The sequence below is a fragment of the Eschscholzia californica genome, unplaced genomic scaffold (assembly GCF_041429995.1).
Source record: "Eschscholzia californica isolate CP2 unplaced genomic scaffold, dmEscCali1.0.p SCAF_3, whole genome shotgun sequence".
NCBI classification, from domain to species: Eukaryota; Viridiplantae; Streptophyta; class Magnoliopsida; order Ranunculales; family Papaveraceae; genus Eschscholzia; species Eschscholzia californica.
The window spans coordinates 61,008,272-61,036,174 of record NW_028238420.1 but is presented as its reverse complement, the minus strand read 5'-3'; the positions used below and the strand labels follow the sequence as shown (position 1 = coordinate 61,036,174).

At 36.4% G+C, this 27,903-nt stretch overlaps 4 protein-coding genes, 1 long non-coding RNA gene and 1 pseudogene across 6 annotated transcripts; 2 read left to right on the top strand and 4 right to left on the bottom strand.

Annotated features, from left to right (window-relative positions):
• Positions 1-231: 231 nt before the first annotated feature.
• LOC147552793 (uncharacterized) lies at positions 232-5,984 on the top strand. Of its 2 annotated transcripts, XM_086667757.1 has the most exons (11): positions 310-836; positions 1,951-2,037; positions 2,165-2,326; positions 3,152-3,240; positions 3,356-3,444; positions 3,578-3,681; positions 3,778-3,877; positions 4,063-4,138; positions 4,242-4,356; positions 4,447-4,978; positions 5,222-5,984. In XM_086667757.1, the coding sequence occupies exons 1-11, from the start codon at positions 524-526 to the stop codon at positions 5,748-5,750; spliced, it is 2,196 nt and encodes a 731-aa protein (XP_086523883.1). In that variant the 5' UTR covers positions 310-523; the 3' UTR covers positions 5,751-5,984. The 2 variants fall into 2 exon arrangements, with proteins under 2 accessions (XP_086523882.1, XP_086523883.1); XM_086667756.1 differs by having other exon boundaries at positions 232-836; positions 2,165-3,240.
• On the bottom strand, positions 2,180-6,454 carry LOC147552792 (uncharacterized). The gene is made up of 6 exons (XR_015237270.1): positions 6,320-6,454; positions 4,754-5,367; positions 3,759-4,385; positions 3,586-3,660; positions 2,960-3,184; positions 2,180-2,847 (listed from the first exon to the last, which is right to left on the bottom strand). It is a non-coding gene; the product is annotated as an uncharacterized LOC147552792 (long non-coding RNA).
• On the top strand, positions 6,353-13,107 carry BAM7 (beta-amylase 7). Its single transcript, XM_086667758.1, has 11 exons — positions 6,353-6,721; positions 6,834-7,362; positions 8,771-9,070; positions 9,432-9,509; positions 9,596-9,799; positions 9,922-10,116; positions 10,456-10,620; positions 11,137-11,397; positions 11,677-11,895; positions 12,410-12,629; positions 12,881-13,107. Exons 2-11 carry the CDS (start codon positions 6,889-6,891, stop codon positions 12,907-12,909), a joined length of 2,145 nt encoding a protein of 714 aa, XP_086523884.1. The 5' UTR covers positions 6,353-6,721; positions 6,834-6,888; the 3' UTR covers positions 12,910-13,107.
• A 1,084-nt stretch (positions 13,108-14,191) lies between these two features.
• LOC147552790 (2-oxoglutarate (2OG) and Fe(II)-dependent oxygenase superfamily protein) lies at positions 14,192-15,290 on the bottom strand. The gene is made up of 2 exons (XM_086670967.1): positions 14,888-15,290; positions 14,192-14,801 (listed from the first exon to the last, which is right to left on the bottom strand). Exons 1-2 carry the CDS (start codon positions 15,229-15,231, stop codon positions 14,192-14,194), a joined length of 954 nt encoding a protein of 317 aa, XP_086527093.1. The 5' UTR covers positions 15,232-15,290.
• Positions 15,291-17,287: 1,997 nt separating this feature from the next.
• On the bottom strand, positions 17,288-20,902 carry LOC147552789 (GMP synthase (glutamine-hydrolyzing), putative / glutamine amidotransferase). Its single transcript, XM_086669175.1, has 6 exons — positions 20,145-20,902; positions 19,347-19,597; positions 18,844-19,219; positions 18,621-18,752; positions 18,354-18,529; positions 17,288-17,580 (listed from the first exon to the last, which is right to left on the bottom strand). The coding sequence occupies exons 1-6, from the start codon at positions 20,688-20,690 to the stop codon at positions 17,457-17,459; spliced, it is 1,605 nt and encodes a 534-aa protein (XP_086525301.1). The 5' UTR covers positions 20,691-20,902; the 3' UTR covers positions 17,288-17,456.
• A 3,810-nt stretch (positions 20,903-24,712) lies between these two features.
• LOC147552788 (alkane hydroxylase MAH1 pseudogene) lies at positions 24,713-26,203 on the bottom strand (annotated as a pseudogene).
• Between the last annotated feature and the right edge of the window lie 1,700 nt (positions 26,204-27,903).

Below are 27,903 nucleotides of genomic sequence, written 5' to 3'. Positions count from 1 at the left end.
AGAAATAAAGATAAATGACAAAGAATTGGTGTATGCGTGCGAAAAAGTGAGAGAGCGTGTTCACGAGGGAGAGGATGTGAAAAATGATTTTACCACCTTTTTGGTGGTAAATAAACCATCGTTTTCGATACTTTTTTTTTCCTATGGGAAATCAGTTTTCACACTTTTATGTCGAATCAAACCGTGGAAAATCATTTTTCCTAGTCTATTTTCATCCATAACAAACGAACCCTAAGTCCACTAACCAAGTCAAGTGGTGTAAGTAGTGTGTGAGCATGATAAAAACGTTGTGTGCCTATATATCACTTTATCATCACTAACAAATTTGTTATAGGAGATAGATAGATCATAGATAGATAGAGACTGAACAAAACCCAGAAAAAAAAAAACCACTACCACCACCATTTTCTTTTCCACCTTTTTTGTTCTCGCAGATTCAACCTTTCTCTCTATCTCCATTAACAGTACTCATTGAACCTGCCAATCCATCAAATTTCAACCCTTTTTCTTTTTCTCCCAAATAATGTCTTCTATTTCAACAATTCCTTCATCTCCTAATTCATTTCAACTTCGATTAAGGTCTAAATACAGGAAAAAACCTTTCCCTTTATTGTTCTTCCATACCCATTTACCAAATTTTGATCGTCGAGTTAGGTTAATTGTTTCTTCTTCTTCTTCTTCATCTGGAAGTGTAATTAAAGATGGAAATGAAATCCCAGGAGGAGCAGGAGAGAATAAAAACCCTCAAAATTCATGGATTAATACCACTGATGAATCTTTCTCTGGGTGGTTTGGTACCGATTCTAATGGTTCTGGGTCTAAAAAAAGTTCAAGAGGTAGGCGAACTGATTCTGCTTCTGAATTTGGTGAATTTAAATCGATATTTTTTTGTTTGATTTTGGTACTTTATTTGTTTCGCATGATATCTAGAAAGATACCTAAAACTAGTATTTTTTTTCTCTGAAGATCTTGCTTGTATATGAAATTAGGATTAGTTTAAAATCTTATCTGCCTTTATAAATTATGAGCTGTGAAGGGACTAACTACTATGAAGATATGAGAATAGTTGGCAACTATGGTGATTATTGAGGGGTTTAGACTAGAAAATGCTTTAGTTCAGTGGGTTTGAATTAGTTATCCAATTAGGGCATTTGAACAAATGTGACTTAGGTTATGAATTTATGCTAATTTTTATGGGTTTTAACTTTTACAAGTGATTTTGCTAACATTCTTTCATTGTTAATTTACAATTGCATCTGTACAATCGACGTTGAGTATGTTGAGAAGTTGTTAGTGTAAGTAAAAGCACCATGAAAGCCTAGGGTTACTCTAGGACCCATAGTATAACATAGAAGAACCAAGATGATCAATCACCTCTCTAGTTTGATATGTCCATGTCTTTGGAGGCTTTTAAGTTTCTTGGTGAACTTCCTTTAAGTTAACTTAAAAGTGTTCATGGGTACATGTCGAAATTCCAGATGAGTTGTCTAATCAGAAGAGAGGACTTGAATTATGAATTATACGAAGTACTTGTTCTGTTATAATGCGGATCCACCAGGACACTTCCAGGAGAAAGAGTTCTGTGGCATCTACTCAGAAGGCCTCCATGCAGAATCTAGCAAATAGTTGGCACCTGTTTTCATAGGGAAGCCCAATATCTGAAATCTGGTACGAGTGTGAAACTTGCCCAGGCATATTTGGTATATAAGCTTATCGCAGATCCTTATTAGAAATGGGGTTATGCTGTAATTTGTCAGGTCTGTAGTAGGATTTGATATTTTAACTTATCATGTACTTGTTGTAATATCTGGTTCTGTGCTATAATGTGTGCGCAAAAGTATTTGTAGCTTTATGCTTTGGTTGAACTTCAATTTTACGGTTTGGCATCTGACTTCAAGAAACTAAGCGTACAAAATGGTTTGATAGATTAATGACTCTTTTTACTCTCAGTATTTGTGGGAGCAGGAGTAGCTGGAGTTGTTCTCGCTGCTGGAGTGGCTTTTGCATCCATATCTCTAAGCAAGAGCAATGCTTCTGGTATATTTCATTTTGCTCTTGTTGAGAAGTCATATTGGTCTTCTTGCCGATAAAGTTTGTGTGGCAGGTTAGTTATATCTTTCTGGAGTTCGCAATTGATGTACTCTGGATATTTTGGTTTGGGCAGGACACAAACAGCAGATACAAATGGAACCTATAACAGCACAGAATGAAATGCTATTAGCTTCAGATGACCAAAATGATCAAGTTGAACAGGTTAAGGGTGACGATACTGCGAGACCAGATGAAGGAGATCCGCAAGATGGTCATAATCCTGAAAACAAGACAGGTATAGACAATGTTTTTCCTACATCTCCAGAAATTACAGACACCCCTTCTGAAAGCAATCTTGATGAGGATATGAGTCTGGAGACCTCATTAACACCGAACGATGAATATACAACCAATGAGGTGAATGAGATCAGTAATGCCCCCCTTCAAGAAGATCTTCAGTCTAGATCAAAGTTGGACGATCTTCCAGTACCTTCTGATTCTAATGCAAGCCTAGCTGAAATTCCTGAATCTCTTACTGACGCTCACCCTAATGCTTCAAATTCTGAAAATTCAGAGGATCACCTTGATGTTGGTACTTTAGAATCAACTGTTGAACCTGAAGAAAACCTTGATATTCCAGTTGTTTCTGCTACTAATTCGACAGATATTGAAACCGACGAACAAAAGGAGATTTCTGACTCAACTAATAGAGAAAATTCTGAGAGTCCTTCAGAGTTTTCTTCAGCTTCTGATGGTCAAATCTCCAGCGATCTTTCAGCCTTGGACAACTCTGCCAATCCGGAATCGGATCCAATTCTAGATTTAAATGTTAAGTCAGAAGATGATGTGGAGAATGTAAGCTCTATTTCAGCCAGAGACGATTTGAACTTTGTCGAACCATTACAGAAAACAGAAGAAGGAAATTTACCTTTAGAACAGCATAATTTGAATGAAAACGGGTCTCCTGCCGTAGTTTCTACTACAGTAGTAGCCGATCCATTTGCAAATGAAACTGATACTACTAGAGAGTTTGATACAAGCAACTCATTTTTTGCGCTTTCAATGCCTGAGAATTCCTTCTCTTCTGCTGGAATACCTGCTCCATCTTTGGTTTCTGCAGCTCTACAGGTTCCTCCTGGAAAGGTGTTGATTCCTGCAGTTGTTGACCAAGTTCAGGGGCAGGCTTTGGCAGCATTACAAGTTTTAAAGGTATTTTTGTATGCTTAGTTCTCGAAGAGCCATGTTATGTAATTGGGGAAATCAATATCTTTTTTGTTCAATCTCTATGGAACTTTGAATTTTTCAATCATTTTTGTATTCGCAGGTTATTGAGGCTGATGTCCAACCTACTGATTTGTGTACCCGTCGTGAATATGCCAGATGGCTGGTTTCTTCAAGCAGTCTACTTTCAAGGTAGATATTTACTTTGGTTTCTGACGTAAATAGAATGCTAACCTAGATGTTGTGGTGAATAGACTATTGATATAACTATATAATAATATAAGTATATGCAGCAATGATCTTGACTCGTTTTTGTTCCATGTAGAAACTCACTTTCAAAAGTCTATCCAGCAATGTACATAGAGAATGTAACAGATCTTGCATTTGATGATATCACACCTGAAGATCCTGATTTTGCAGTTATTCAAGGTGAGACAATAGAAATCTGTGTCAGTATCAGACTTTAGGACCATTATTATATTTTCCACGTAATTGTGTCACAATACCTATTTATCGGGAATGCAGGTCTGGCAGAAGCTGGACTAATCTCAAGCAAGCTTTCACGACGTGATGAGCTGAATTCCTTAGACGAGGAGCAGGATCTTCTATATTTCTCTCCGGAAAGGTGATTTATCAAACTTCGGAAGCTTATGACTTACGGAATATTAGCACTAACAAGTACTACCACATTTCCTTCTTTTTTTATGCAAGACCAGCAGTGGCGATCGCCTGTTAGGAGGACCTATCTGATACCCATCTTAGTTAATAGTTATTATCAGATAATTCATTCATAGTCTTTCTGTATTGCAGCCCTCTATCACGCCAAGATCTCGTCACTTGGAAAATGGCCCTAGACAAAAGGCAGTTGCCAGAAGTGGACCGAAAGGTTTCTTTTTATGCTCCGATTATAATTAATTGAGATTACCTTCGGGCTCCTTTCCAACATTTGAAGTATTCTGAATTCATTAATCTTGTGTCTTCATGTTCAGATAATGCAACAATTTTGTGGGTTTATAGACATCGATAAGATCAACCCAGATGCATGGCCTGCACTTGTAGCTGATCAATCTGCTGGAGAACAGGGAATCACAACGCTTGCTTTCGGTATGGTGTCTATACACGTTTGTAGCCGTCTAGACAAAAGGAAAGTTGAATTTAGTTAGTTAAATGCATATTCCCTTTATTTTGTTATAGGTTATACGAGATTATTCCAACCCGATAAGCCAGTAACAAAAGCCCAAGCTGCTATTGCTATTGCAACTGGCGATGCAGCTGATATGGTTAGTGAAGAGCTTGCACGAATTGAAGCTGAATCAATGGCTGAAACTGCTGTTGCTGCTCATACTGCTTTAGTTGCTCAAGTTGAGAAAGATATCAATTCAAATTTTAAGAAGGAGCTCGCGATTGAGAAGGAAAAGGTGGATGCTATTGAGAAATTAGCTGAAGAGACGAGGCTGGAACTGGAAAAACTAAGAGCAGAGAGAGAGGAAGAAAATAATACCTTAAGGAACAGTCGTGCTGCTATTGAATCAGAGATGGAAATTCTCTCTACTTTAAGGCGCGAGTTGGATGAGCAGTTGCAGAGCGTGATGAGTAACAAAACTGAAATATCCTTTGAAAGAGAGAGGATTAACAAGCTCCGACTAGAAGCAGAAACTGAAAACCAGGCTATTACTAGGTTACAATATGAGCTGGAGGTTGAGCGGAAAGCATTATCCATCGCTAGGTACGCATATATTTCCTTTGGAGAGAAGAAACTTATTCTCGCTCATCTTTCCGAAAAACAAATTTTTCACAGTAGAACCACCAAAACCATACTGTCATCACCGCCATTACATCACCTCCAACGCACCACCACTACCTCCACCACCATTGCATCACCTCCACGCGACCACCACCGCAACGTCACTATTAGTTAGTCTCATATACAGTCTGAAATGAACTTTTGCTTTGATTGTTGTTCTACTAGGACATGGGCAGAGGACGAGGCAAAAAAAGCGAGAGAACATGCTAAATCCCTGGAGGAAGCTAGAGATCGATTGAAGAAGCACGGGATCCAAGTTGTTGTTGATAGTGACCTCCAAGACGACGCAACTGCTGAAGTTACATGGCTTACTGCAGCAAAGGAATTAGAAACCAATGAGTCTGTGAAGAGAGCCGAAAATTTGGTAGACAGACTAAAGGAAATGGCTAGCAAAATAAAAGGATCCTCGCGAGTTGTAATCGAGAAGATAATCCAAAAAGTTAACTCCATAATCTCTGTTTTAAAGGAGTGGGCTATTCATGTTGCTAACCGAGCAAAGGAACTCCAAAGCTCTGCAACTTCTAAGGCAAAGGAATTCCAAACAACTGCAACTTCTAAGGCGAGTGAGTCCGTACGAGAGTTGCAGTCAAGTGCAAACGGATTTAGTACGTCCATTAAAGAAGGAGCAACGAGGATCGCAGGTGATTGCAAGGAAGGAGTAGAGAAAATCACGCAGAAGTTCAAGACTGCATGAAGATTATCTCATTCCCGCTTTCATTTTCTTTTTTTTCCTTTCCTATCCTGATATCAAATAATTTTTTTGAATTTTGTCTGTTAGGATTGTTGTTGTTGTCTGTTAAAAGCATGGAGATGGATGAGCCTCTCTGATTTCTCCATGTCTTCCATAAAGAATCTAAAACTAGAGCTCAGAATAAATCAATTCACTTTGATCATGATGAAATATAATAGGGCCTAAAATTTGTGACTACTAGTGTCTCTGAAGAAGTTTTTGGAATTTATCAATTCACTTCGGTGTATGAAAAAGACAACTCACTAACGTTTTGACGGTAAAGAATACGGAAAAATAAAAGGGGCCTAAACTGGAAGTTGGTCATCTTTAGGGGGCCATTTTGGTGAGTTGGTCATCTTTAGGGGGCCAAAATAGAATTAACCCTTCTTATTACAGATTAACGCGAATCTTTTTTGGTGGGTCAGGTAACTCACGCGCCCTAAACAAACCCACCCTAAACCCAGTTCGCGTGATCCGAACCAACCACAATTGTTAACGTGTAACTATCTAAGCCGTTGGATTATTTCACTCACATAAGGCGTTTCATCCGTGTTAACATAAACTTCAAGCACGAACAGCCGCACGCGTGAAACCCTAGAATTCTCCCTCTCCCTTCTCCCTCCAATTTTCCTTTCTCAGTTCGCCGGAGTTTCGCCGTTGAACTGCCGGAAACCTATAATTTAACACTTCCAGTTCCTCTGTAACATATCTTATGGCTGAAACTCCTCTCTTCAGTTTTTTCGGCGTTGAGCTGGTTGAATTCTCATCTTCTTAGGTTTTTCCTTCCAAAAATCGTTGACAAATCGAAGAATTTCATGTTCGTCGGTAAATAGCGAGGATTTTCTGAAGTCAGATGAGGTTTTTATGGTCGTTAATGGAAGATTCCAACGGTCAAATCTCAAGAAATAATCAACAAATAACCAAACAAAAACAAGGTTAGAACTTTTTCCCTTTTTTTTTAATTTCAGTTTTAAAGATCTATTTTTTTTTTTTAGCTCAAAATCTCAAGGCAAAAGCTGAAATTTTGATCTCAATTACTTATTACAGTGATGAATTTCTTCAAAGATGTTAAAAATTGGAAGAATTGAAAGCAGAAAATCGAATGGCACAACAAATTGAGAAATATGGGATAACAAGTGAAGAAGATGAAGAAGGAGAAGAAGAAATGGAAATGAAAGATGAAGATGATGAAGAAGAAGGTAGAAGAATTCATCCAATAACAAGAATGGAAGCAGAAATATCTGAAAATAATGTTAATAGATTTCATCATCAACATTTTAATACTAATAATTCTCAAGAACAAAATCATCAAATTGGGGAAGGAGTATTATCATCATCAGGGGGAGGGGGAGGAGGAAGAAGATGTAGACCAAAAGAAGAGAAAGAAAGAACAAAATTGAGAGAAAGACATAGAAGAGCAATAACAGCAAGAGTATTAACAGGATTAAGAAAACATGGGAATTATAATCTTAGGGTTAGGGCTGATATCAATGATGTTATTGCTGCTCTTGCTAGGGAAGCTGGTTGGGTTGTTCTTCCTGATGGTACTACTTTTCCTTCCAGATCATCTAATCAGGTACCCACCCTGACACATCCCCAACTCTCTCTCTCTCTCTCTAATCAGTTCATCTCTGAAAAGTTTCTTCCTTTTCTTTTTGATGATTTCTGGAAACTTCAACTTTCTGTTTATTTGTGTTTTTATCTGGAAATCTTATTTTGGGCATAGGGTATTTTTTTGGAAGGGGGCATAGGCTATTATAGTTATGATATTAGCTTTTTTCCACCGTCCGATTACTATAAACTATTCTATTTTCTTCCCCTTTGAAGTGGTGGGTGGGTGGGTGGATTTATGGGCTTTTGGATTAGAAAGAATATTGAGACCAATTTCACAGTCCGATTCTAGAGCCCAAAAATTTTAAGGCCCAAAGAAAGCTCAAGCTATGACGTATTATTAATAATACCCTTGGGTTTAAAAAAATTGGCAATGGGGTGATTGATATATGTGTGGGTCTTTGGATTTGTTAGTGTAATTTGGAAATTAAGGATTTGTGTTTCATAACGAGGATTAGGGATGATGCCGAGAGGGGACAAATTAGGTCCTTAAATGGGATTTTTTTTTTATCTCATCAAAGGCATTATCAGTGGGGGGGTTTCAGTAATTACTAATTAAAGTGGGGGGTTTCAGTGAAGGCATTATCAGTGTTGGGGGGTTTCAGTAATTCTCCCATCTTTTTACCTACTGTATAATAAATATAACGATTGTCTTAGGAAAATTTATTTTTCCATATGGTTTTAAAAAGATTCATTTGATATGATTTAGATTTGTACTATCTGAGTCGAAACAATGTAACAGTGGTCCATGTAAGAAATGATGGGAAGTTAAGATTTATGTCAATTGGAAATTTTATATTGGGTAATGTTGGTTAAACCATTTGGGCGAAATTGGTAGTTCTTCTGCTATACTTGTTAAGCTAAAGGGCTAAATCTAAATTTCAAACATTTATTGTACTCCATTTCTATTTACCCAAAAGGGAAGGATCTACTTTACCAACTTTTAGTAAATGAAACACGTGACGGCGTAAATGAGAAGTTTAACAGAAAAAGTGAACCTCTCTCACGTGCCACCTCACCTTCATTTTTGTCTGGTCATAGAGAAAATGTCCCTGAATATATCTTCTACTAACATGAGCCGTACTATCAGTCGGCGCATGTTAGTGAAATCAATCAGTCTACTTGCTCTTCCGCCAAAAATGAATCCGACGGTTAATAAACTAACTAACTTTTCCAATCAATAACTTTAAATTATGGGTAAACACTTCTTGGATCACGCAAGAATTTGTTGTACTTCTCACTCTTCCTCTCTCTCTAACTTTTCCATCTTCTCTCTCTCTAAACTCTACTACTAATTGTTGAGAAACTGTTCTGTGATCTTAATTTCTGTCTAAGTTGAAAAAATGGCTCTTTTTTCTGCTCAAATTTTTCAGGGACCAAAGCCTGCTGGGACAAATTCTAATGCTTCTATCACAACTCCAATGGTGTCAACACAGAACAATCCTGTATCACCTAGAGGAGTTGTTTCTCCGGGTCTTCGAAATTCTGTTGATTATCGTTCTGGTAGATTGAAGACAGTGTTTGTTCCAAATCCTTCTCCTTGTGGTGGGATTAATTCTGGGTTATCTCGAACTTCTGCTATGGTGGGTGATGCTGGAGAGCAAATTGATAATTCATCTCTCATTGGTAGTTGTATGGATATAGTTGATGGAGATAAAGAGTTAATTCATGAGGTATAGTCTTATTTTCGTTATTTATGTAGTTCTTGATTTACAATACATGAATATGATTTCTGTATTTCGTTACATTTTAATCGAAATGTGGGTTTCTTTAATTGAATTTGTAAAACAAACACCTGGGTCCAGATGATTCTGCATCATTATCATGTTGGAAAGAAATGTGCCCTGTCCAAGAAACGTGTTTTTCACCTTTGCTAGCTCTATTCTTGGAACATTTGCTAGTTGTTGTTTTTTGTTATTGGAAATTTTAAGTCAGCTCTAGTGATATATTTGTCACCCAAGTTACGTCATTGGGAAGAAATGCAGTTCTCATCTTTCTCTTTTTGTTCTTTGTCCAACGATTCACTCGCTACAGGGAATGGACATACCACTAGGGTTGCAAGAACGTGATTTTGCCGGTAGCCCATATGTTCCGGTTTATGTCATGCTGCCTGTGAGTTCCCTTTCCAATTTACAGAACTATTTTTCCTTTTTAGCTTAAAAAATAACTCCATATCTTGTGTTTGCTTGAATGATTAGTTGGGCATCATTAACTCGAAGTCTGAGCTGGTTGACCCAGATGGTCTACTGAAGCAGCTAAGGATCTTAAAATCGATTAATGTAGATGGTGTTATGGTTGACTGCTGGTGGGGTATAGTAGAAGCACATGCCCCACAGGAGTACAACTGGTATGGTTACAAAAGACTCTTTCAACTTGTGCGTGATCTCAAGCTAAAGTTGCAGGTGACTTAAAGATCTCTCTTACTCTGTTCGTGTTGTTTCTACAACTAAGAACAGATATCAGTCTTAATTCATGTGTTTCGGTGCAAAAATTAGTACATGACATATATTCATCATTGATGCAGGTGGTATTGTCCTTTCATGAATGTGGAGGAAATGTTGGTGACGATGTATGCATTCCATTGCCTCATTGGGTAGCAGAAATTGGTCGTTCCAACCCAGATATTTTCTTCACTGATAAAGAGGGAAAGCGAAACCCAGAGTGCCTCACGTGGGGGATAGACAAGGAGCGGGTTTTAAGAGGACGAACTGCTGTTGAGGTATTAGTGTATTACTATAGTTACTACTTAAACTAATATTTGGGTCCTCTCATGAGTGTCATATATGATACTCATTGTTCAAATATTTGCCCATGTTCCTTTGCTAGTATTTCCTCATTAGCTAAATTTTACACAGTCTCCGTATTCTAAACCTTTCTTTTGGATTTGTGGCACGGTGGTAAGAAAATATGGAAGCAGTCAATCTTACTTCTCGTGTAGTCAAAGTACACCGACATCAAATTATGGGATCTGGTTATCGTGTCTATAGTTAGTTCATTGTAGAGGGGTTAGAGTTATTTGTAGTGAACCCAGCTTCTCACATCCTTTTTTTTGATGTAGGTGTACTTCGACTACATGAGAAGTTTCCGCGTAGAATTTGATGAATTCTTTCAGGAAGGAGTTATCTCTGAGATTGAAGTTGGATTAGGTCCATGTGGGGAGCTACGTTATCCGTCATATCCTGTAAAACATGGATGGAGATATCCGGGCATTGGTGAATTTCAGGTAATTTTCTAAAGCATATCGAATTCGTGCAACTTATTCTCTTATCAATTTTTTTCTGTAATTTTAATGAGTCTAAGCCTGTTATAGTCTAAATGTTGGTCAATATTTACGAAATTCTTCAATTTGCATAATCTCTATTCAAGCAGCATTAGCTTTTATATTTTCTATATTAATTTAACTGTCATAAGCTTCATTTCGATATTTTATCATTTGTCGTGTTTCAATTCTTTAACGGATTCTCCTAATATGCAGTTATTTGTTTGTGTATTAAATGCTTGTTGATTAAAAATTCTCAAATGCCTAAATTTCCTCGGGTTAGTGTTTCTTGGTTTGTCCATTCCTGAAGCTGGTAACTACAGTGGAGTGAATCTTTATTATGGTGATATCTAATATTAAATGTGCATTAGTGAATCTCACTTTTTAATTAATTCAATTGTTGGTATATATGTCACGCCAGATGCCCAATATAGTAATATTTGTATATGCACATTTTCTGATGTTTCTGGCTATTTTCAGTGTTATGATCGGTACTTGATGAAGAGTCTGACAAAGGCAGCAGAAGCAAGAGGCCACGCCTTCTGGGGTAAAGGTCCTGATAATGCTGGTTCATATACTTCTCAGCCACATGACACTGGCTTCTTTTGTGATGGAGGCGACTATGATAGCTATTATGGCAGATTCTTTCTGAATTGGTACTCACAAATTTTGGTTGAACATGCTGATCGTGTACTTTCTCTTGCCAAATTGGCTTTCGAAGGCACTTCTATTGCTGCAAAGGTGGGTTTTTATCTTCATACTTTTAGAAAGTGAGTTTAAATGAGAAATTGGTTGTTGTCAAGTGAATTAAGTCAATATTTGCCACCAGAACAAGTGGGTATTAAGCAAAAAATCGTGGAGTATCAATGAGAAATTTTCCCTTGTTAATCTAGATAATATGAGGAAGATATTGATTTCAGCAGCCTATAGTCTCAATTTCTGGTTGTGCATCTCAGTCAATAATTTTATCTGATTTTATTTTTGACTTGGTCTCTTAGCCCCAACTTCTTTCATATACAGCTATCAGGTGTCCACTGGTGGTACAAGACGGCTAGCCATGCTGCTGAACTCACTGCTGGGTTTTACAACCCATGCAACCGTGATGGTTATGCTGCAATTGCTGCCATGTTGAAGAAACATGGCGCTGCTTTAAACTTCACATGTGTTGAATTACGAACTATGGACCAACAGGAAGACTTTCCCGAGGCATTGGCTGATCCAGAGGGTCTGGTTTGGCAGGTAATCAGCACAATCATTTTATGCGGTAATTTATTTCATGTCGAATGTGGGATTCTCTTTGTATTAAGAAAAAAATTAAAAAAAATATTAGTCGCGGATGAAACTATATACTTCCTTTCGAGCTCTAAATTTTGTATGTAGATTGTGTTTGCCCATCAAATAGTCATTACTGGAGACAGAAGAAATAGAACATTTTTCAAACTTGAAACATTGGTCAGAGACGAAGCTTTAGATACGCCGACCCTAAACTATTTCAGGCTCTTAGAGAAAGTGATTACTGAACTTAAAAAGAGTATTCATCTAATACCAGTCCACAGTTTTAAGTGTAAACTTTGAAATGATGGAATATCGTGGATTGTGTTGAAAATGACAGTTATAATCATAAGGGTATCCACTCCACGGTTTTTCTTTCGTTTTCTTTGCTATATTTGTGTTTTTCCTTATTTTTCCCGTTTTTGCGCAATATTCCTCCTTCGCAAACATTCATTTTTTGTTTATGTGTTCTTTCCCTAAGGTATTGAATGCTGCATGGGATGCAAGCATTCCGGTAGCCAGCGAAAATGCTCTCCCTTGCTACGACAGAGAAGGATACAACAAAATACTAGAAAATGCCAAGCCCATGAACGACCCAGACGGAAGACACTTGGTTGCTTTCACATACCTAAGGCTCTCACAGTATCTCATGGAAGGACAAAACTTTATTGAATTCGACCGATTTGTCAAACGAATGCACGGTATTAAAACTTATCACTGTTAAAATATTTCTAACCCAACACTTTATGCATTATTAGTCTAGGTGTGAGTGAGTATTTGTTGTTTTGTTTCAGTATTGAAAATATAAATGAGACTCCTTCAGTTTGATATCTAGAAGGCCTTAGATCGGAATTGCAAGTTATTTCTTCATTCCCCCCTGTAGGTTTTGACCATATTGGATTAACCGTACTTGTATATTGATTAACTATGTTTATGACTTTCTTTTTCGCAGGAGAACCAGTTGACGATCTTCATGTTTAAAGCAAGGCCGAAAAAGGTGGTTATATCTATGTGATCCAAATGATAGATTTCTCTTTCCATTTTTTTTTCTTGCTTCTCTGTTAATTACTTTGAGAAGAGAAACTATGGGTTCATGCCTCTACCTGTAAATGAATGAAACATCTTTACAAAAATTGAGTAATAATAATATAGATCAGAGTTGTACTTTTCAATTAGAAATTCTGTCTTTTTTATAATAACGTTGTTTGTAGCGAAGATTTAAGGTTGCCTCTGTGGTTGTCTTGCTAATTTCATTAGAGAGAGTTTCTTGTGTTAATGTGTTCTCCAATGCCAGGATAATGTATCAGATTCAAGTAGGGGTTCCCTTTTTGTTGAAGGGTGTTCGAGCTTTTTGTTGGAGCATGGCCCGATTCGTTGTGTTTTACTCTACCATTTTTCTCTAAAATGTGACTATATTTTGTTAATGACTACCATGAGACAACTACTGATTTTTCAATAGTATTATGGATCATTTTGCTCATGATGGGCTTTAACCCCTAATGATTTTTCATGGAATTGGTTGTTTGGTTTTTCTCTAATCAATAAGAAATGATGATCTACCACAAATGATAACATATCCAACAGATTATCAGACCATCCTTGACCCAATTGGAAAGAAGCCTCACAAGTTGCCAGGTCTATAATCCTTGTGGGTTCATACTTAGAGAAACTGATCCGATTGACTAAGTCATCTACCTATGGCCGGCTAGAATTTCCTATTTCATGGACCCATTTACTCATATAACAACCCTTACACTTGGACATCATTTGAGGAGATATAAGTGGCAAATAGATGCACATAGGCTTCTTTTTAGAGAGAGAGAGAGAGAGAGAGAGAGAGAGAGTAGAGTAAGTTTCATTCCATAAAACAAGAGTTGAACTGTATCACAGTTAATGCAATATAACAGAATATTGCAACATGACCTTCAAAACTACCAACCAAGAGTTTTAAAAATCTAACTACCAAAACAATTTTTATAATACCAATCATATCCTCCTTGCACAAAAAAGAATCACAATTTTCTTTGCAGAATATCACACTTTTTATTAACATACTTACATCCAAATTGAAGCTAATATGTATAAATCTACAAACCGACTCTATAACAAGACACAAACACCGATCGAACTGAACACAAAACTCAACTTCCGATTAGGAAAAAATAACGGGTTTATCTTATATGTTACAAAAATTAACGAACACGAAAAGAAAAATATGGAAAAATATTCACATTAAGTTATCTTTTGAAAACAAGAAAACACTTTAAAGGTCATTTCCTGCAAAATCTTTTGCTGTGAACCCAACTTTTTCAAATTTACCTACTTCACTACTTTCCCTAAATTTCAAGTAATCCGAGCAAACAAATGGTTTATACAATCTTGGATTTCCTTCTCCCACAATTTTATTAGGTGCTAATATAACTTTGTCATCTTCAAAACACCAAAAGAAGGCTAAAGAAAGGCGGTTTACAGGTCGTCTCAAAACAACTCGGTGTTCAGAAGATCTTAACCGCCCGTTACTCCAAGCTTCCATCAAATCTCCAACATTCACAACTAGGGTTCCTTCACAAGGACTAATATCCATCCATTTTCCTTCTTTTGATCTTACTTGAAGCCCACCAATCTCATCTTGATAAAGAATTGTTATACAACTCATATCAGTATGCATTCCAAGTCCTTCGATTTCCTTTTCGGTTTTCGTTTTCTTTTTCTTTGGTGGAGTATAGTTGATAATTCTTAAATACCCATGACAATTACTGAATTCAGATTCATAGTATTTCTTCTCAAAACCATCTCCTAAACACATTAAGACAATTTCCATGATTTTTCTTGATAGTTCAGTCATCTTGTTCCCATATTCTTGAATTATCTCACTATCAAAATCCAATATAGTAAACTTAAGATAAGCAAAAATGAATCACAAAACAACTTGTGTTAATTATGAACATAGTTAGTTTACCTGAATTCTGAGTTCGGTGGGTCGAAGAGAATATTAGCAGAACTCTTAGCAGAAGCAAAGAAATCAGGTCCCGAAACACGAAAACTTTCGAAAAATGGTGAAGCTATAAAATGAGGAGTATAAGTATTTACACAAGTTAATGGACCAAGCTTGATTTTGGATTCTAATGGGAGGTTGAAAAGTAGCTTTGAAAGAGAGTAAATTCTGTTATAAAGATCTTTTGATATTCCATGATTAGTAATATGGAAGAAACCCCATTCTTGACATGCTTGAGAGAGAGAAGAAAATGAAGAAGATGAAGATAATGGCTGAGAGAAATCTAATACAGGAAGTTGAATAGACATAGCTTACTAAAGAAATGGAGGAATGGGTTGGCGCTGTTCGATTGAATTGAGGTGTCTATCTACGTAAATCAATGGCTAGATATATAGAGAGAGGAGAAAATGAATTAGAGAGAGAGAGAGAGAGAGAGAGAGAGAGAGAGAGAGAAAGGGTGGGTTAAGCTTTAAATATAGATTCTTGATTAGTACTTGCTCACAATTTTTAATGAGACTAAAACAGAGTGAGATGAAGTTAGAGATGTGGTTCCAAGTAATCCAGTTCATCAAACAAAGACATACACATAATCTATATATATATATACATATAGAGAGAGAGAGTTAGTTGCAAGACTAATATAAAGAGACAAATGTGTGAAATTTGTGTAAAGAAAATTAAAAAGTACCAATTGGATTGATGTGAAGAACACACACCCATAAAAGGTTGACTGTTCATAAAATAACAAATTTTATGTTATTAATTTTAAAAAGAAAATTAGAAGTCAATGAAAAGAGGGTTTGATTAATTATTTGTAGGTTTAGGCAGCTACAGGCAGGAATAATGGAGTTCTCCTTAATTTTAATGGGTTATTTAGGTCTATTTAGTTAGTTTTCTCATCGAGTTTGACCAAAAACTTGGCATGGAACATCGCGTTAATGGTGCTCGTGGGAAACCAAGTCCGACTGGGTACCTGAACTCAGCTTGGCCTGCCAGACACAGGCGGGACTCAGAATCTCAATCTCTAGTGCCCAGCCTGAGTCCTTCAGCCCCTGAAGGAGCCAGCGCGGTCATTTTGCGAGACCTACGGATTCCTAGTTATTATCATCCTTTAAGTTTAAGCAAATAAAATATTAGTTTGGAAGATCTAAAATTTTTAGTAACCATAGATTTGTTCTGTACTTGTGAAACATTATCAATGCAGGCTCTTTTCTTTTCCTATTTTAAGGTCTAGAGCATGAGGTTACGATATAGTTAGATTTCTATCATATCATGGAAATGAGTTTTCTCCATCTCATAATCACCCCTCCAACTAACTTTTCCGTCAGCAGATTCCGATCATCAAATTTTTGTTTCATCAAATGCAAGCTCGAATACCATAATATCAGTTCATTTCGTTCTGGAAAATAGGGTAAAATTCACAATATTAAATTTTCTTTTATAATTGGCATGCCCTATTAACCGAGATAGTTCAAAATGGGGAACCAAATCAGCAGTCTCATTGATACAGAACTCGGCTGGAATGGAGTAACCAAAGAGAAAAAGTAGATTATCCTTTCATTTCTAGAATCTCTTTCTTGAGTTAGTTTTCATTTGTAGAATTGCTTGAAGAACAACAGGAATTGCCCACGCGGAAAATGAGGAAAATGTGAAGACTGAGTTTGTAGGGAGAAACTAGAGATATAAGAGCATATCCAGGAAAACCAGAAAATGAGATATGTTCACTGAAACATAGTCCAGAAATCAAGCAAAAGGGCAGAAATAAAAACTATAACCTGTTTTCTGCATACAAGATATTTGATTCACTCTTTCAGGAAGAAAGGGAAAATAAACAATTTCTATGTCAAAAGACAGATTTCATAATGTTTTTAATCTGACGCGTGATATTTGACTCCGGATGATTTGGGTAGATTTTGGAGCCACTTGATCCAACGACTCAGATTTAGGCAAGCATGACCTGCTCAGTAAAATGGGGGATTGGATTTTCTGAAAATTTGGGATACTGTGAAACTAGAACGTAGTAAAAGAACCAGAACCAGTTTACGATCATATACTCAAGGGAAATAACTCGACCGTAATCTTCTTCTCTCACATTTTTTCTCTCTATCTGAAAACTTAACTATGGAATGAAAAGAGAATGGTGAACTCGAAGGAGCTCACAAATCTCAGCTCGGTCTACAGCCAAGTACAATGTGGCAACACCCAACTACTCCGAGAGTTCTACTCATTTACCTACTTTGGTTAAACGTAATATTTTTATAGTGGTACTTTTCTTTGGGTTTCCCTCTTAAATGGTTTAATTTTAGTATCATAACAAGTGGAACATTTACCTGCACATTTCTTTCACCAAATAAAAGCATAAAATGCAATATAATAATCTAATATTTTATTAAATCCAAAAAGCAGGAAGAAGTTCATGATATCACCAATACAAAAATTCCATAACTTTGTAAGAGTATGTATAAGAATGACCTAAACCCACTCATACAGCATCAAGTTCGAAAAACTCACCATGAAAGCAGCTTCCCTGACTTCATTCCCACTCAATTGTCGAAGGTGGTTTGGATGTGATGTCCAGAACAACTCTATTTACACCCCTGACACTGTTGCAAATCTTTCGTGATACATCATCAAGAAATTTGTGCTCAAAACAGTACCTGAAAAAAATTGAAAAACAAAATATAAGACAGAAAAAAAAACGTCAGAAAGAAGTAATCAATAACCCACCATGTATAATTCTCTCTACCTATTCATAATACTGAGATTTAATTAATTCACATGTTGATTTTTTAAGAGGAATGCCAGAGAGCAACGGCTATAAACGAGAATTATGTTTTGTTGGAAATAATACCATTTGAATATTAAAAAAACACATAGATGAGCCGCCCAAACACCCAAACGTGCACAAATTCTTAATTTTTAATAAACCCAATCAAACTCAGCCGGCTGAAAGGTATTTGAGAAATTGGTTTAATTATTCATGAAAGTTCCATGAAGAATTAAGTTTGGCAAACGGCGAATTGCCCCAAAACGGCTCCCTGGACAAAGCACAGCATAAAACACCTACCCAGAATAATGTATAGTGTTTCATCATAGAAAAACATCACTTGAACAAGTTGCATTTCATTTATATCAATCTGCCAGTAGGACAAGTTTACTAATATTACAGCTCATTAGATTCTTTTTGCCTACGATTTTTCTTTCATTATCTTTAGGAATTTAGAACTCAAGAATCCAGCATGAACTTCAACATTAGATGAACATATAGTAATTTTTCTTGCAATGTTTGTTATCTTCTTTAGATGTAAATGTAACCGAATACCCAAATAATATAACTTGACTAACTAGACAGTTGAGAACTTGAGATGATATATCTACTGGGTTTGACCATATCTTGACTTCTAGAGTTATAAGTTTTTAACAAACATACCAGTCTGCCGTCATCCCATCTTGGCTAGTAACAGCTCTAAGTGCAACAGCATGGGAATGTGTTCTTTGGTCACCTTGAACACCAACTGATCTTATCGACATAAATACTGCAAAAGCTTGCCAGATAGAATCATAGAGTCCAGCATCCTTAATTGATTGGATGAAGATCTCATCAACCTGAAAATATTTTCTGCAAAATGTGAGAACTAGATCCTCGGCCAGAAGACCTGCAAACATTTGTATTCCATTTATTCAACATTTAGCAAACCTGGCGGAGAACATCCAATGCATTTCCTTCTGTGACATCGCCTAGGACTCGAACTGCAAGCCCAGGCCCAGGGAAAGGATGACGCTTAATAAATGCCTCTGGAACATTTAAGATTTTTCCTACTTCACGTACCTGAAAAATAAGCCGAAAGCAAGATAAAGAAGGGTCGCAAAACAGACTAAACACATAAAGCACTTGAGAATAAAGAAATTAGATGTCAAACCTCATCCTTGAACAGAAGCCTAAATGGTTCAATAAGCTTAAGTTTCATGTCCTTCGGAAGCCCCCCGACATTGTGGTGGCTTTTGATTGTATGGGAATGTGTTTTCCCACTTCCTGGTGGTGGGCATGATTCAATCACATCAGGATAAAGGGTTCCTTGAACCAAGAAAATCGGTCTCTTCCCTAGTTTTTTCTCCAAATTTGTGGCAAATTCATCAAAGATACTGATGAATTCCTTTCCGATAATTTTCCTTTTCTGTTCAGGATCAACAACACCTTTTAGGTTACCAAGAAACTGTTCTGTGGCATCAACACAAGTAACTGGCAAGTGAAGATCCTTTTCGAAGGTTTCCATAACCCTCTCCCTCTCCTTATACCTACATAAATGATAAATATGTTATCGTTAACATCAAAGCGTTACGAAAAATATTTAGAAGCACTTGAAATAACATTTTTTTCTAGTAGGGTATCTGTCTTTCTAATGTTTTCATTGGAGACTCTAACCTTAATAACCCATTGTCAACGAAAATGCAGTGAAGTTTATCCCCGATTGCCTTATGAACAAGGGTAGCTGCAACTGTGGAATCCACACCACCAGATAAAGCACAAATAACATGATCATCAGGCCCAACTAATTGTTTGATCACTTTGATTTCTTCCTCCAGTACGTCTTCCATTTTCCAGTCGGCTATTATTCCACAGACATTGAAAAGAAAATGGCGAAGTGTTACCATCCCTTCTGGCGAATGTGTCACCTGCACAAGAAGTACTATAATCACTATCTCGTAATATAGTCATGCAAATACATTTTACCGAAAATATCAGATAAAACCATTAAGAATTGAACAACATTATAATTTGAGAATATGGTCATATTGGACTGACTTATAGTTCCATATAAACCCATCGTGCTCCAACAAATACTATAGATACTTAACAAATTTATATTTGAGCTTTTCCCAATCTTAACACTAATACCTCCAAAGAGTTCACAACAAGTCGGTCTTTTTTTCAAGTATTTTCAGTTTGTATTGCTTCGTGGTAATAGATCTTTGTCCTTTTAAGCTTATCGAAATACATCACCATTAACAATGACATAAGAACATCTAATAGTTTCGAAGTCCATCACTTAAACCACTAACAAACCAAGCCAATTAGTGCTATAAAGATTAATTTTTTCCTAATGAAGACTCTATAGAAAATTAAAACTTAACTGATTCACCAAAAATAAAATAAAGAACCAATCATTTAATGAACTGAAAGAAGTCAAAAAAAAAAAGAGAGAAGGAAAAGCAATAGTACCTCAGGATGATATTGAAGTCCATAAAACCTCCTAGTAGGGTTTTCAATGGCAGCAACTGAACCTTGTTGGCTTCTAGCAACAACATCAAACCCATTAGGCAATCTGACAGCTTCATCACCATGACTCATCCAAACAATCTGTTGAGACCCAATCTTCCCTTCCCCAAACAACTGACAATTACTCTGAACTTCAATCTCCATCTTTCCATACTCTTGTTTATCACCAACCTTAACTTCACCACCAAGCTTTTGAACTAATAATTGTAAACCATAACAAATACCCAAAACAAAAATCCCATTAGATTCAACATATTCAATGAATCCATCAGGAAAGGTAGGAGCTTTATCAGCGTGAACAGAGTGAGGACCACCAGAGAGTATAATAACACTAGGGTTAAGATCAGTTATGGCTTTGAGAGAAGAAGTTCCAGAGATACAGAGAGAGAAAATGGATAGTTGACGGATTCGACGAGTGATTAGGTGAGTGTATTGAGAACCATAGTCGAGGATTAGAACTAGGTTAGGTCTTTTGTTGGTGGATGCCATTAGAGAGCAGCTCTGTCTGGTTCAGTTGTGGGATTCGGTGGTGTGAGTGGGAGAGAAAAGATAGAGAGAGAGAGAGAGAAAGAGGGGTTTTTAAAGGGGGTAAAGAATTGAGAAACTAGGGTTTTAGGGTTGGCGGGAAAAACTACTTTATCTTTTTTTTTTTGTTGAGATTTTTTTTTTTTTTGTTGAGATACTACTTTATCTTGTGTTTCTGAAGCTGCGCCTATATGTGGCATGTGGGAACTTTCAACCGGGGGGTGACTGGGAACGGAAAAAGTGTAAGATTTTACCTAGAACGGACGATTTGATTTATATACACCCTAGACAACTGATGTAGGCGCTCTATTTACACATGACAACTTACCACCTCAAAAAAATTATTTGTGAAGTCAGCAAGAGTCGGTAGTGTTGACATAAACTCAAAGTAGCTAACGCCAACAGCATAACAGGATTAAATTACTTGTAACTGCATTTTTTTCTGCTAAAAAATAGAGTGACATTCATCATGCTTTTTCATACATGAAAAAATATTAAGATTGAAATTGTGAATAAGTTAAAGGAAAGCCTTTCTCACGCTTGTCAAATACCTTTCTGGTCTTTCAACAAAAAAAAAATACCTTTCTTGTGGGCCATGGAAGATTTATTAAAGATTTGATCCGGTTTGATGGAGTTAAGGATTGCAAAGTGCAATAAGTTTTTGAAATGTACTCTTATTGTTATGGCGACAAACAAGCAACCAAGAAAAATCAGATTGAACACAAGACATTTACTCGGTTAAGTTTATTACACCTACTTCATGGTGAACAATGGGGCGATGATTTTCACTATGAATGAAAGACAAGTTACAGTGATACCTTCACGGTTTCAGTTTATATAGCTTGCTGGAAACTCTAATCCCATCGCTTCACCGCCTCTCTTTCTAATTAAAAAATATACGTATATATCAATTACAAAAGTAACCCTGTCTTTTATGCAACGGAGATCAACCTGCTTCGATGAACAACGAAGGACAGGGGCCTGCTGAAAAAAGAGGTTTGAGATCGCAAACCAGATTAGACATCGACTTATATACAAGACATTATATTTACTTCCCATCTCATGTGTCTCTCGACCTACGCCTCAAAGACTCGTTTGGAGAGAGAGTCGAGAGTTGTGATGGTAGTGGTAATAGTGACGGTAAAGAAAATGAAGATAAAAGGAGTTTCTTTACAAAATATACAAAATTCAAAGGTAAGGTGGGGAAACGAAATAGTTTTCGTAAAGCTAGTGGTCCACTTAAAATTCTACATGTTACACTCGGTCAAATTTTAGCGTATATAACAAAGAAACAAAGGAGTGGTGAACGAAGGACAATCCAATTTTTTTATAAGTAGAAACAAAGACAACACCAATGGCAAGTCAGGTAAACACAACAGTTATTCTTGAACAAAAAAACGTGATGAAGGGCTCGAAAGAGAGAGAGATTTATATTGTTTCGATGAATACAAAGTTTCATTATTTTGGGGGTTTCAAAAGTTCAAGTTTCCTGAATTAATGAAGGGCTCCATTGGCAAAAGGCGTTTGGAATAGTTCAAAAGTTTAGGTTTCCAGAATTAATGAAGGGGCTTCATTGACAGTAGGCGTTTGAATAGAGAAAGAGGATGCCAATGAATACAGAGATGAAGAGAAGGTAACGTTCCGCGAGAAAGTTAGATCGAGAGAAGGAATGATTTTGGAAGAGAAAGGAGTTGTTGATTCTCACATAAATTGACGCTCGGATCGACAGAAAAATTGGAGTGCTTTCAAGATTTCCGCATACAAGGGCCAAAATGCAATAAATTATTAGAGCAGGGATGCAACCGAAATGAATACAAATTTTTCGTGAGAAAAATAAAATAAAGATTGGGCCTCTAGATTCTAGACTACGAAATAGTAGTTTCAATAAAAGACGGTGGATCTCAATCACCTCATCACAACCGCTCAACGCAGTCGGTCAAAGAAGCCTGTAAAAGGTAAAGCTTCTTCCTAAACTTGGCTATGAACGAGTAAGCCAAAAGTCCTAAACTTGGCTACGAACGAGTAGGTCAAAAGTCCTAAACTCCAGAACATTCAATATTTTAATTGTAAGGACAATCTGGTTGACTCGAGCATCAAAGAGGTTTCCTAAGGCCTTGCAGGTTTCCTCCCCCAATTGGAGATTGAATGTAGCAGCCCCACATCTTGAATGATACCTGATGCACAGATTTTGGCGTCAACATAATCACCTCAACCAAACCTCTGACACCAAGTTATAAAAGAGAAAGAGCTCAGGAGATATTACTTTCATAAAAAAAAACTAAAAAATCAATTTATTACAAGCATTAATCTTCTCTATTTATAGAGTGAAGAAGAAGAAGCGTACTAACAGACTTCTAACAACCTTTGGTGGGTGCTGTTAAACTTATAATTGTCGTGAGGCCATATTGTTTATTTTAGAGGCACTCATATCATTTGTTTTTAATTTATTCTCACATCACAATATCACTCCCTTGTAACCATTGAAAGCTGAGCTTGATTATGAGATACTAACACCCAGGTAAATGGATTCCAGGGGTCACTAATCATCTTGAGAATACAAATAGTAGCGCGCTGACAAAAGTTTCTGAACTTATTACTGGTGGTAAATGGAATGACGACATCCTAAATCAATCCTTTCCGAATAATATTAGTAACCTTATCAAAGTCATTCCTATTCAGATTGAAGGTACAGATATAATGAAATGGAGTCTTACGCAATCGGGAAACTATTCGGTCAAATCAATGTATCAGCACCTTAGTACTGTTAATCAAGTATCACCTCCCGAAGAAGTCAACTGGAATTTCATTTGGTCGATACCTACCATCCCTCGCATCCAGCTTTTCATATGGAATATTTGCTCTAAAGCCCTGCCACTTCGAAATCGTATAGGTAAGTATATAGGTAATGACTTTAATTGTCCTAACTGTAATGAAATAGAAACGACTGAACATGCACTATTGTATTGCCCTCTAGCTAAAAATATTTGGTTTCATTTCAATATCATATCTACTAAGATCTCATCTCTTTCAGATTGGATTATGTCATGGCAAAACTCAGATCAAATTAGTCATACTGCAGAGAATATTCACTATGTAATTATTTTATGGTATATATGGAAAACGAGGTGCGATCACTGTTTTCAGCAAACCTTATACAACGTTACTTTGATTTTAGAGCTCATTAAAACATTTCCAAAGGTATGTAATACTCAGAACAAACCTTCTCCGGTGGTTATAACCAAATGGCAACCTCCTATTTATTAAAATTAATGTTGATGTTTCCTTTGTGAATGTGAAAAACAATATAAGCACTAGTGCTATTGTCCATGATGCTCAATCAAAACTTGTATTCGCCAATGTGAAAATTGCCAGAGCAAGAAACAGTGAGGAAAGCGAGGCATTAGCCATTCTCAATGGTCTCATTTGGGCAAAAGAGAAAAATCACATGAAGGTCATAATTGAAAGCGACAACATCAACCTGATCAAACATTTGAGTAACCCTCGACATCAAGTGCAATGACAATCTTTAGTGCATATCAAAGAAATCAGAAGAATAAAAAGTAGTCTGCAGCAGCTGAAATTTAGCCATATCAAAAGAACGGCGAATGCTCTAGCGGATAAGGTGGCAAAATGGGGTCGCCCTAAAAATAAATCTAAAGAGTGGTTGTGTATTCCTTATTTTCTCCTGAATATGTATTGTAATGCTACCCTGATTTTCTTGTTTTTAATATATCTATCTTTTAACAAAAAAAAAAGGTGCTGAAAGGCACTCTTAGTTATAACTATGAGTAATACAACAAAAAGCAAGACTTAATACCCAAGGGCCTAAACCCTATCTAATGTGCGTTTATTTTATTTACACTCAAGTTGAATAAACCCTAGATTCCCACTTTTATGGATTGAACCTGGAACCTTCGGGTTGCGTAGTCTGTCCAACTCCAAACACTACACGAAGAAGTGGTGAACAGATATAATAACTTATAGTGCTACATAACATAACGACGGTTCATAGCTCTCCGCTTTATGTTAACCTTCAACCCGTTACGCACAAAAAGAGTTATAGCTGGTTTAGAAAATATATGGTTCTCAACTGCATCAACATGGAAGTTAAAGGGCACGACCGCAATAACAGATTTCATCTGTGTGAAAGACATATCTTTACCTAAGCATGTCCTTGGTCCCATGTTGAAGGCAAAGAATTTCGACGTAGGTTCTAAGCTTAGGTTCCCATCTTCATCAATCCATCTATCCGGCTTGAACTCCAAACAATCTTCTCCCCAAATCCATGGCATTCTTCCAATCGAATAAAATGAAATTATCATCTGCATTCCTGGCTTCACCCGTGTCCCGTCTGGAAGTGTGTCTTCCTTTGCAACAGATTTGCTACTAAAAGGGACAGGGGGATAAATTCTTAGTGATTCACATATTGCTGCATGAAGGTAAACTAGCCCTTTAAATTCATCGGAATCGAATACCCATGGCCATTTTATCTCTATGTCTTCCTGTTTAACGTTTTTCGCGTACAACAAAAGCCTTAGTTCTTGGAGGATTTTCATCTCAACAGAAGGTGTTTTAGAAACCAACCAGAAAAACCAAGTTAGCCCTGATCCAATTGTATCTCTTCCTGCTATAAATACACTCAACATGGCATCTCTAAGAAATTTATCACTCAAATCATCGTTTGATTTTATGTACGAAGATAAGAGATCAACAGTAGTATCTTTTCCTTTAAAAATTTCTTCTCTTTTGTGAGAAATATATTCTTGAAAGATAAGATCTATTGTTACATGAGCTTTACATAACTTCCGCTCTGTACCAATTCTCAAGAAACTCAAAAACTTCCATAAAAGTATTGGCATTGCATGCCGATAGAGTACAGCTTCTTGTGCATCATCAATTGCATTAGCTAATTCATTACAAGGAAGCTCAATAGACAGATGCTTTTCATGTCTTCCAAATATAAGACCCATATTACTATCAAAAGAAAATCTTGAGCACACATCTTGCAGATCAATTTTTACCCTGTTTTTTGCAGCATGATCTAGAAATGGTAATAAATGTTCTTTTACCACTTTACGGGTCGTGTTAGCAACTAGAGTTTTAAACTTCGTCGATGCAAAACCTACATGAGCCATTTTTCTTTGTAAAACCCATGCATCAGAATCAACATTGAAAATGCCATCACCAAGAATACTAAAAACTTGCTTGAAGTTTGAGCCTTTCGGAAAATTATTGAAGTTTGTTTTAAGTATGTATTCTGTATTTTGAGGATGACAACTTACAAGATATTCAAGTTTTGAGAAAATGGGTCCATCTATGAAGAAACAACTTCTTCTGCTTCCAAGTGAAATAAACACATCAGTGAACCAATGCCAGAGAGAGAAAAGGAAGAAAAATGAACAAGAAAACAAGTGCACTACATGATCTGTCCAAGAAGAAAACAAGTGCACTACATGATCAAAATGAAAATAGGCCATATTGTGTAAGTAACTACCAAGATCTAAAAATGAAATGAAACAGTAAGTTTTAAAACCAGCCTTTATATCATACTAAATGAAGGTGGTACTCACGCATGAATCTATAAACAGTAGGACACTAGTCGCCTAGTCGGGCCCTACTCGACTCATTATACGGTAACCCAACCGGTTACTGTATCTTAGATAACTCTTTCTTCCTTTAAGATTAAAATCTCTCTACATCTTTTGCAAACTTTCCTCATTGTATCATCTGTAATGAATATAAATATGTATGAAGGTTTATGATTGTCCTCACCCAAATCCTAAACTATTATAATCGCTTAGGTGTTAGGCAGTTCTCCGGAACATCTGAAAAAGGAATATAAAAATTATAAGGCCCAAGATTTGGGCCCAAATCTTAGGCTTTTCTTACATAGTTTTTATAAAAAATTTCATAAAATTTAAAATTGTGATTAGGAATGGAAGTGTCACTAAAATTGAAAAACAAAAAAAAAAATTTGTGGTGAGTTGGTTGGACGTATGAAATTTAAGTAATCAACTATGTTATTTAAATATCATTTGCAAGTGAAGTTTTCTATAAACTACACATTCTTGAAGCGCCTATACATAAAACTCTATAAAACCAAAACTCGAAATTTCTATAAATTACACATTCTTGAAACTTCTACAGTCCAGGGGCGTGTTTGAGGGGGTACGACCAGTGCAGTAAGCAGCTTACGACATAAGCATGAAATTCCAAGTTCAAAACTCTCCCTTGCCTTTTTTTTTTGTTTATTTTCTCAATTCTTTGTTATCTTGAATTGTTAGGAATAACAACACCAACTATTAATAGTAGATAATCAAGTAGATTTAGGTTTGTTTTGTTCCACTAGATTTATGTTAGTTTGCATAGTTAAAGATTAATTGTATAGTGTAATACTTGTTGTTTCATTCATAGAATAAGTTTACTTCGATGCGTGTGGTTCTTACTAAAACAAATTTTTCGTAACAAAAATACACAACTTAGATTCATGTGGGGAAAAAAATTATTTTCTAACGTAGTCCATTTTGATTTTTTTATAAATGTGTTATATTTGAAATAAAAATTTACGCTTTAATGTTACCGGAGAAAGGCCCCCCATTTTTTTCGCACTGGGCTCCTGAATTCTCAGCCACGCCACTGTTACAGTTGAACTTGTTTCTCCATTATCATGATCAAAGGGTTATGAGATTGAAATTTGCCAAAAGAGAAGACATGAAGAGATGATAAAAGAATTTGGATATCTTCATCACTTTTAACATACAATGAATTCGTTCGGTACAAAACGATTTTAACATCAAATGTATCCATCCGGTACAAAATGATTTTAACAGAAAATAGCGGAGCAACAATTAAAGAAGGGTGATTTTCATTAAAGACCAGGATTAGCGAAGGAAGAAAGGGACGTTGATGAACGCTCTAAAATTTATTAAGAGAGTAATGATAAACTCCATAAGTAACATAAAGTTACACAACTTGGAGAAAGCCGGGAGGGTGTAATGGGGGAAGATGAAGAACTCAATTTGGGAAGATGAAAAACTCGTAGTGCTCTAAAGTAATCTGGACCATCGTTGTTTTTGTTAAAAGGGACCGTAGTTTTTTTGCTACCCATAAATAAAAAAGAAAATAATCATATCGTAAATGGATAAGGCCTTCTAGACAATATCTTTTATTAAAAAAA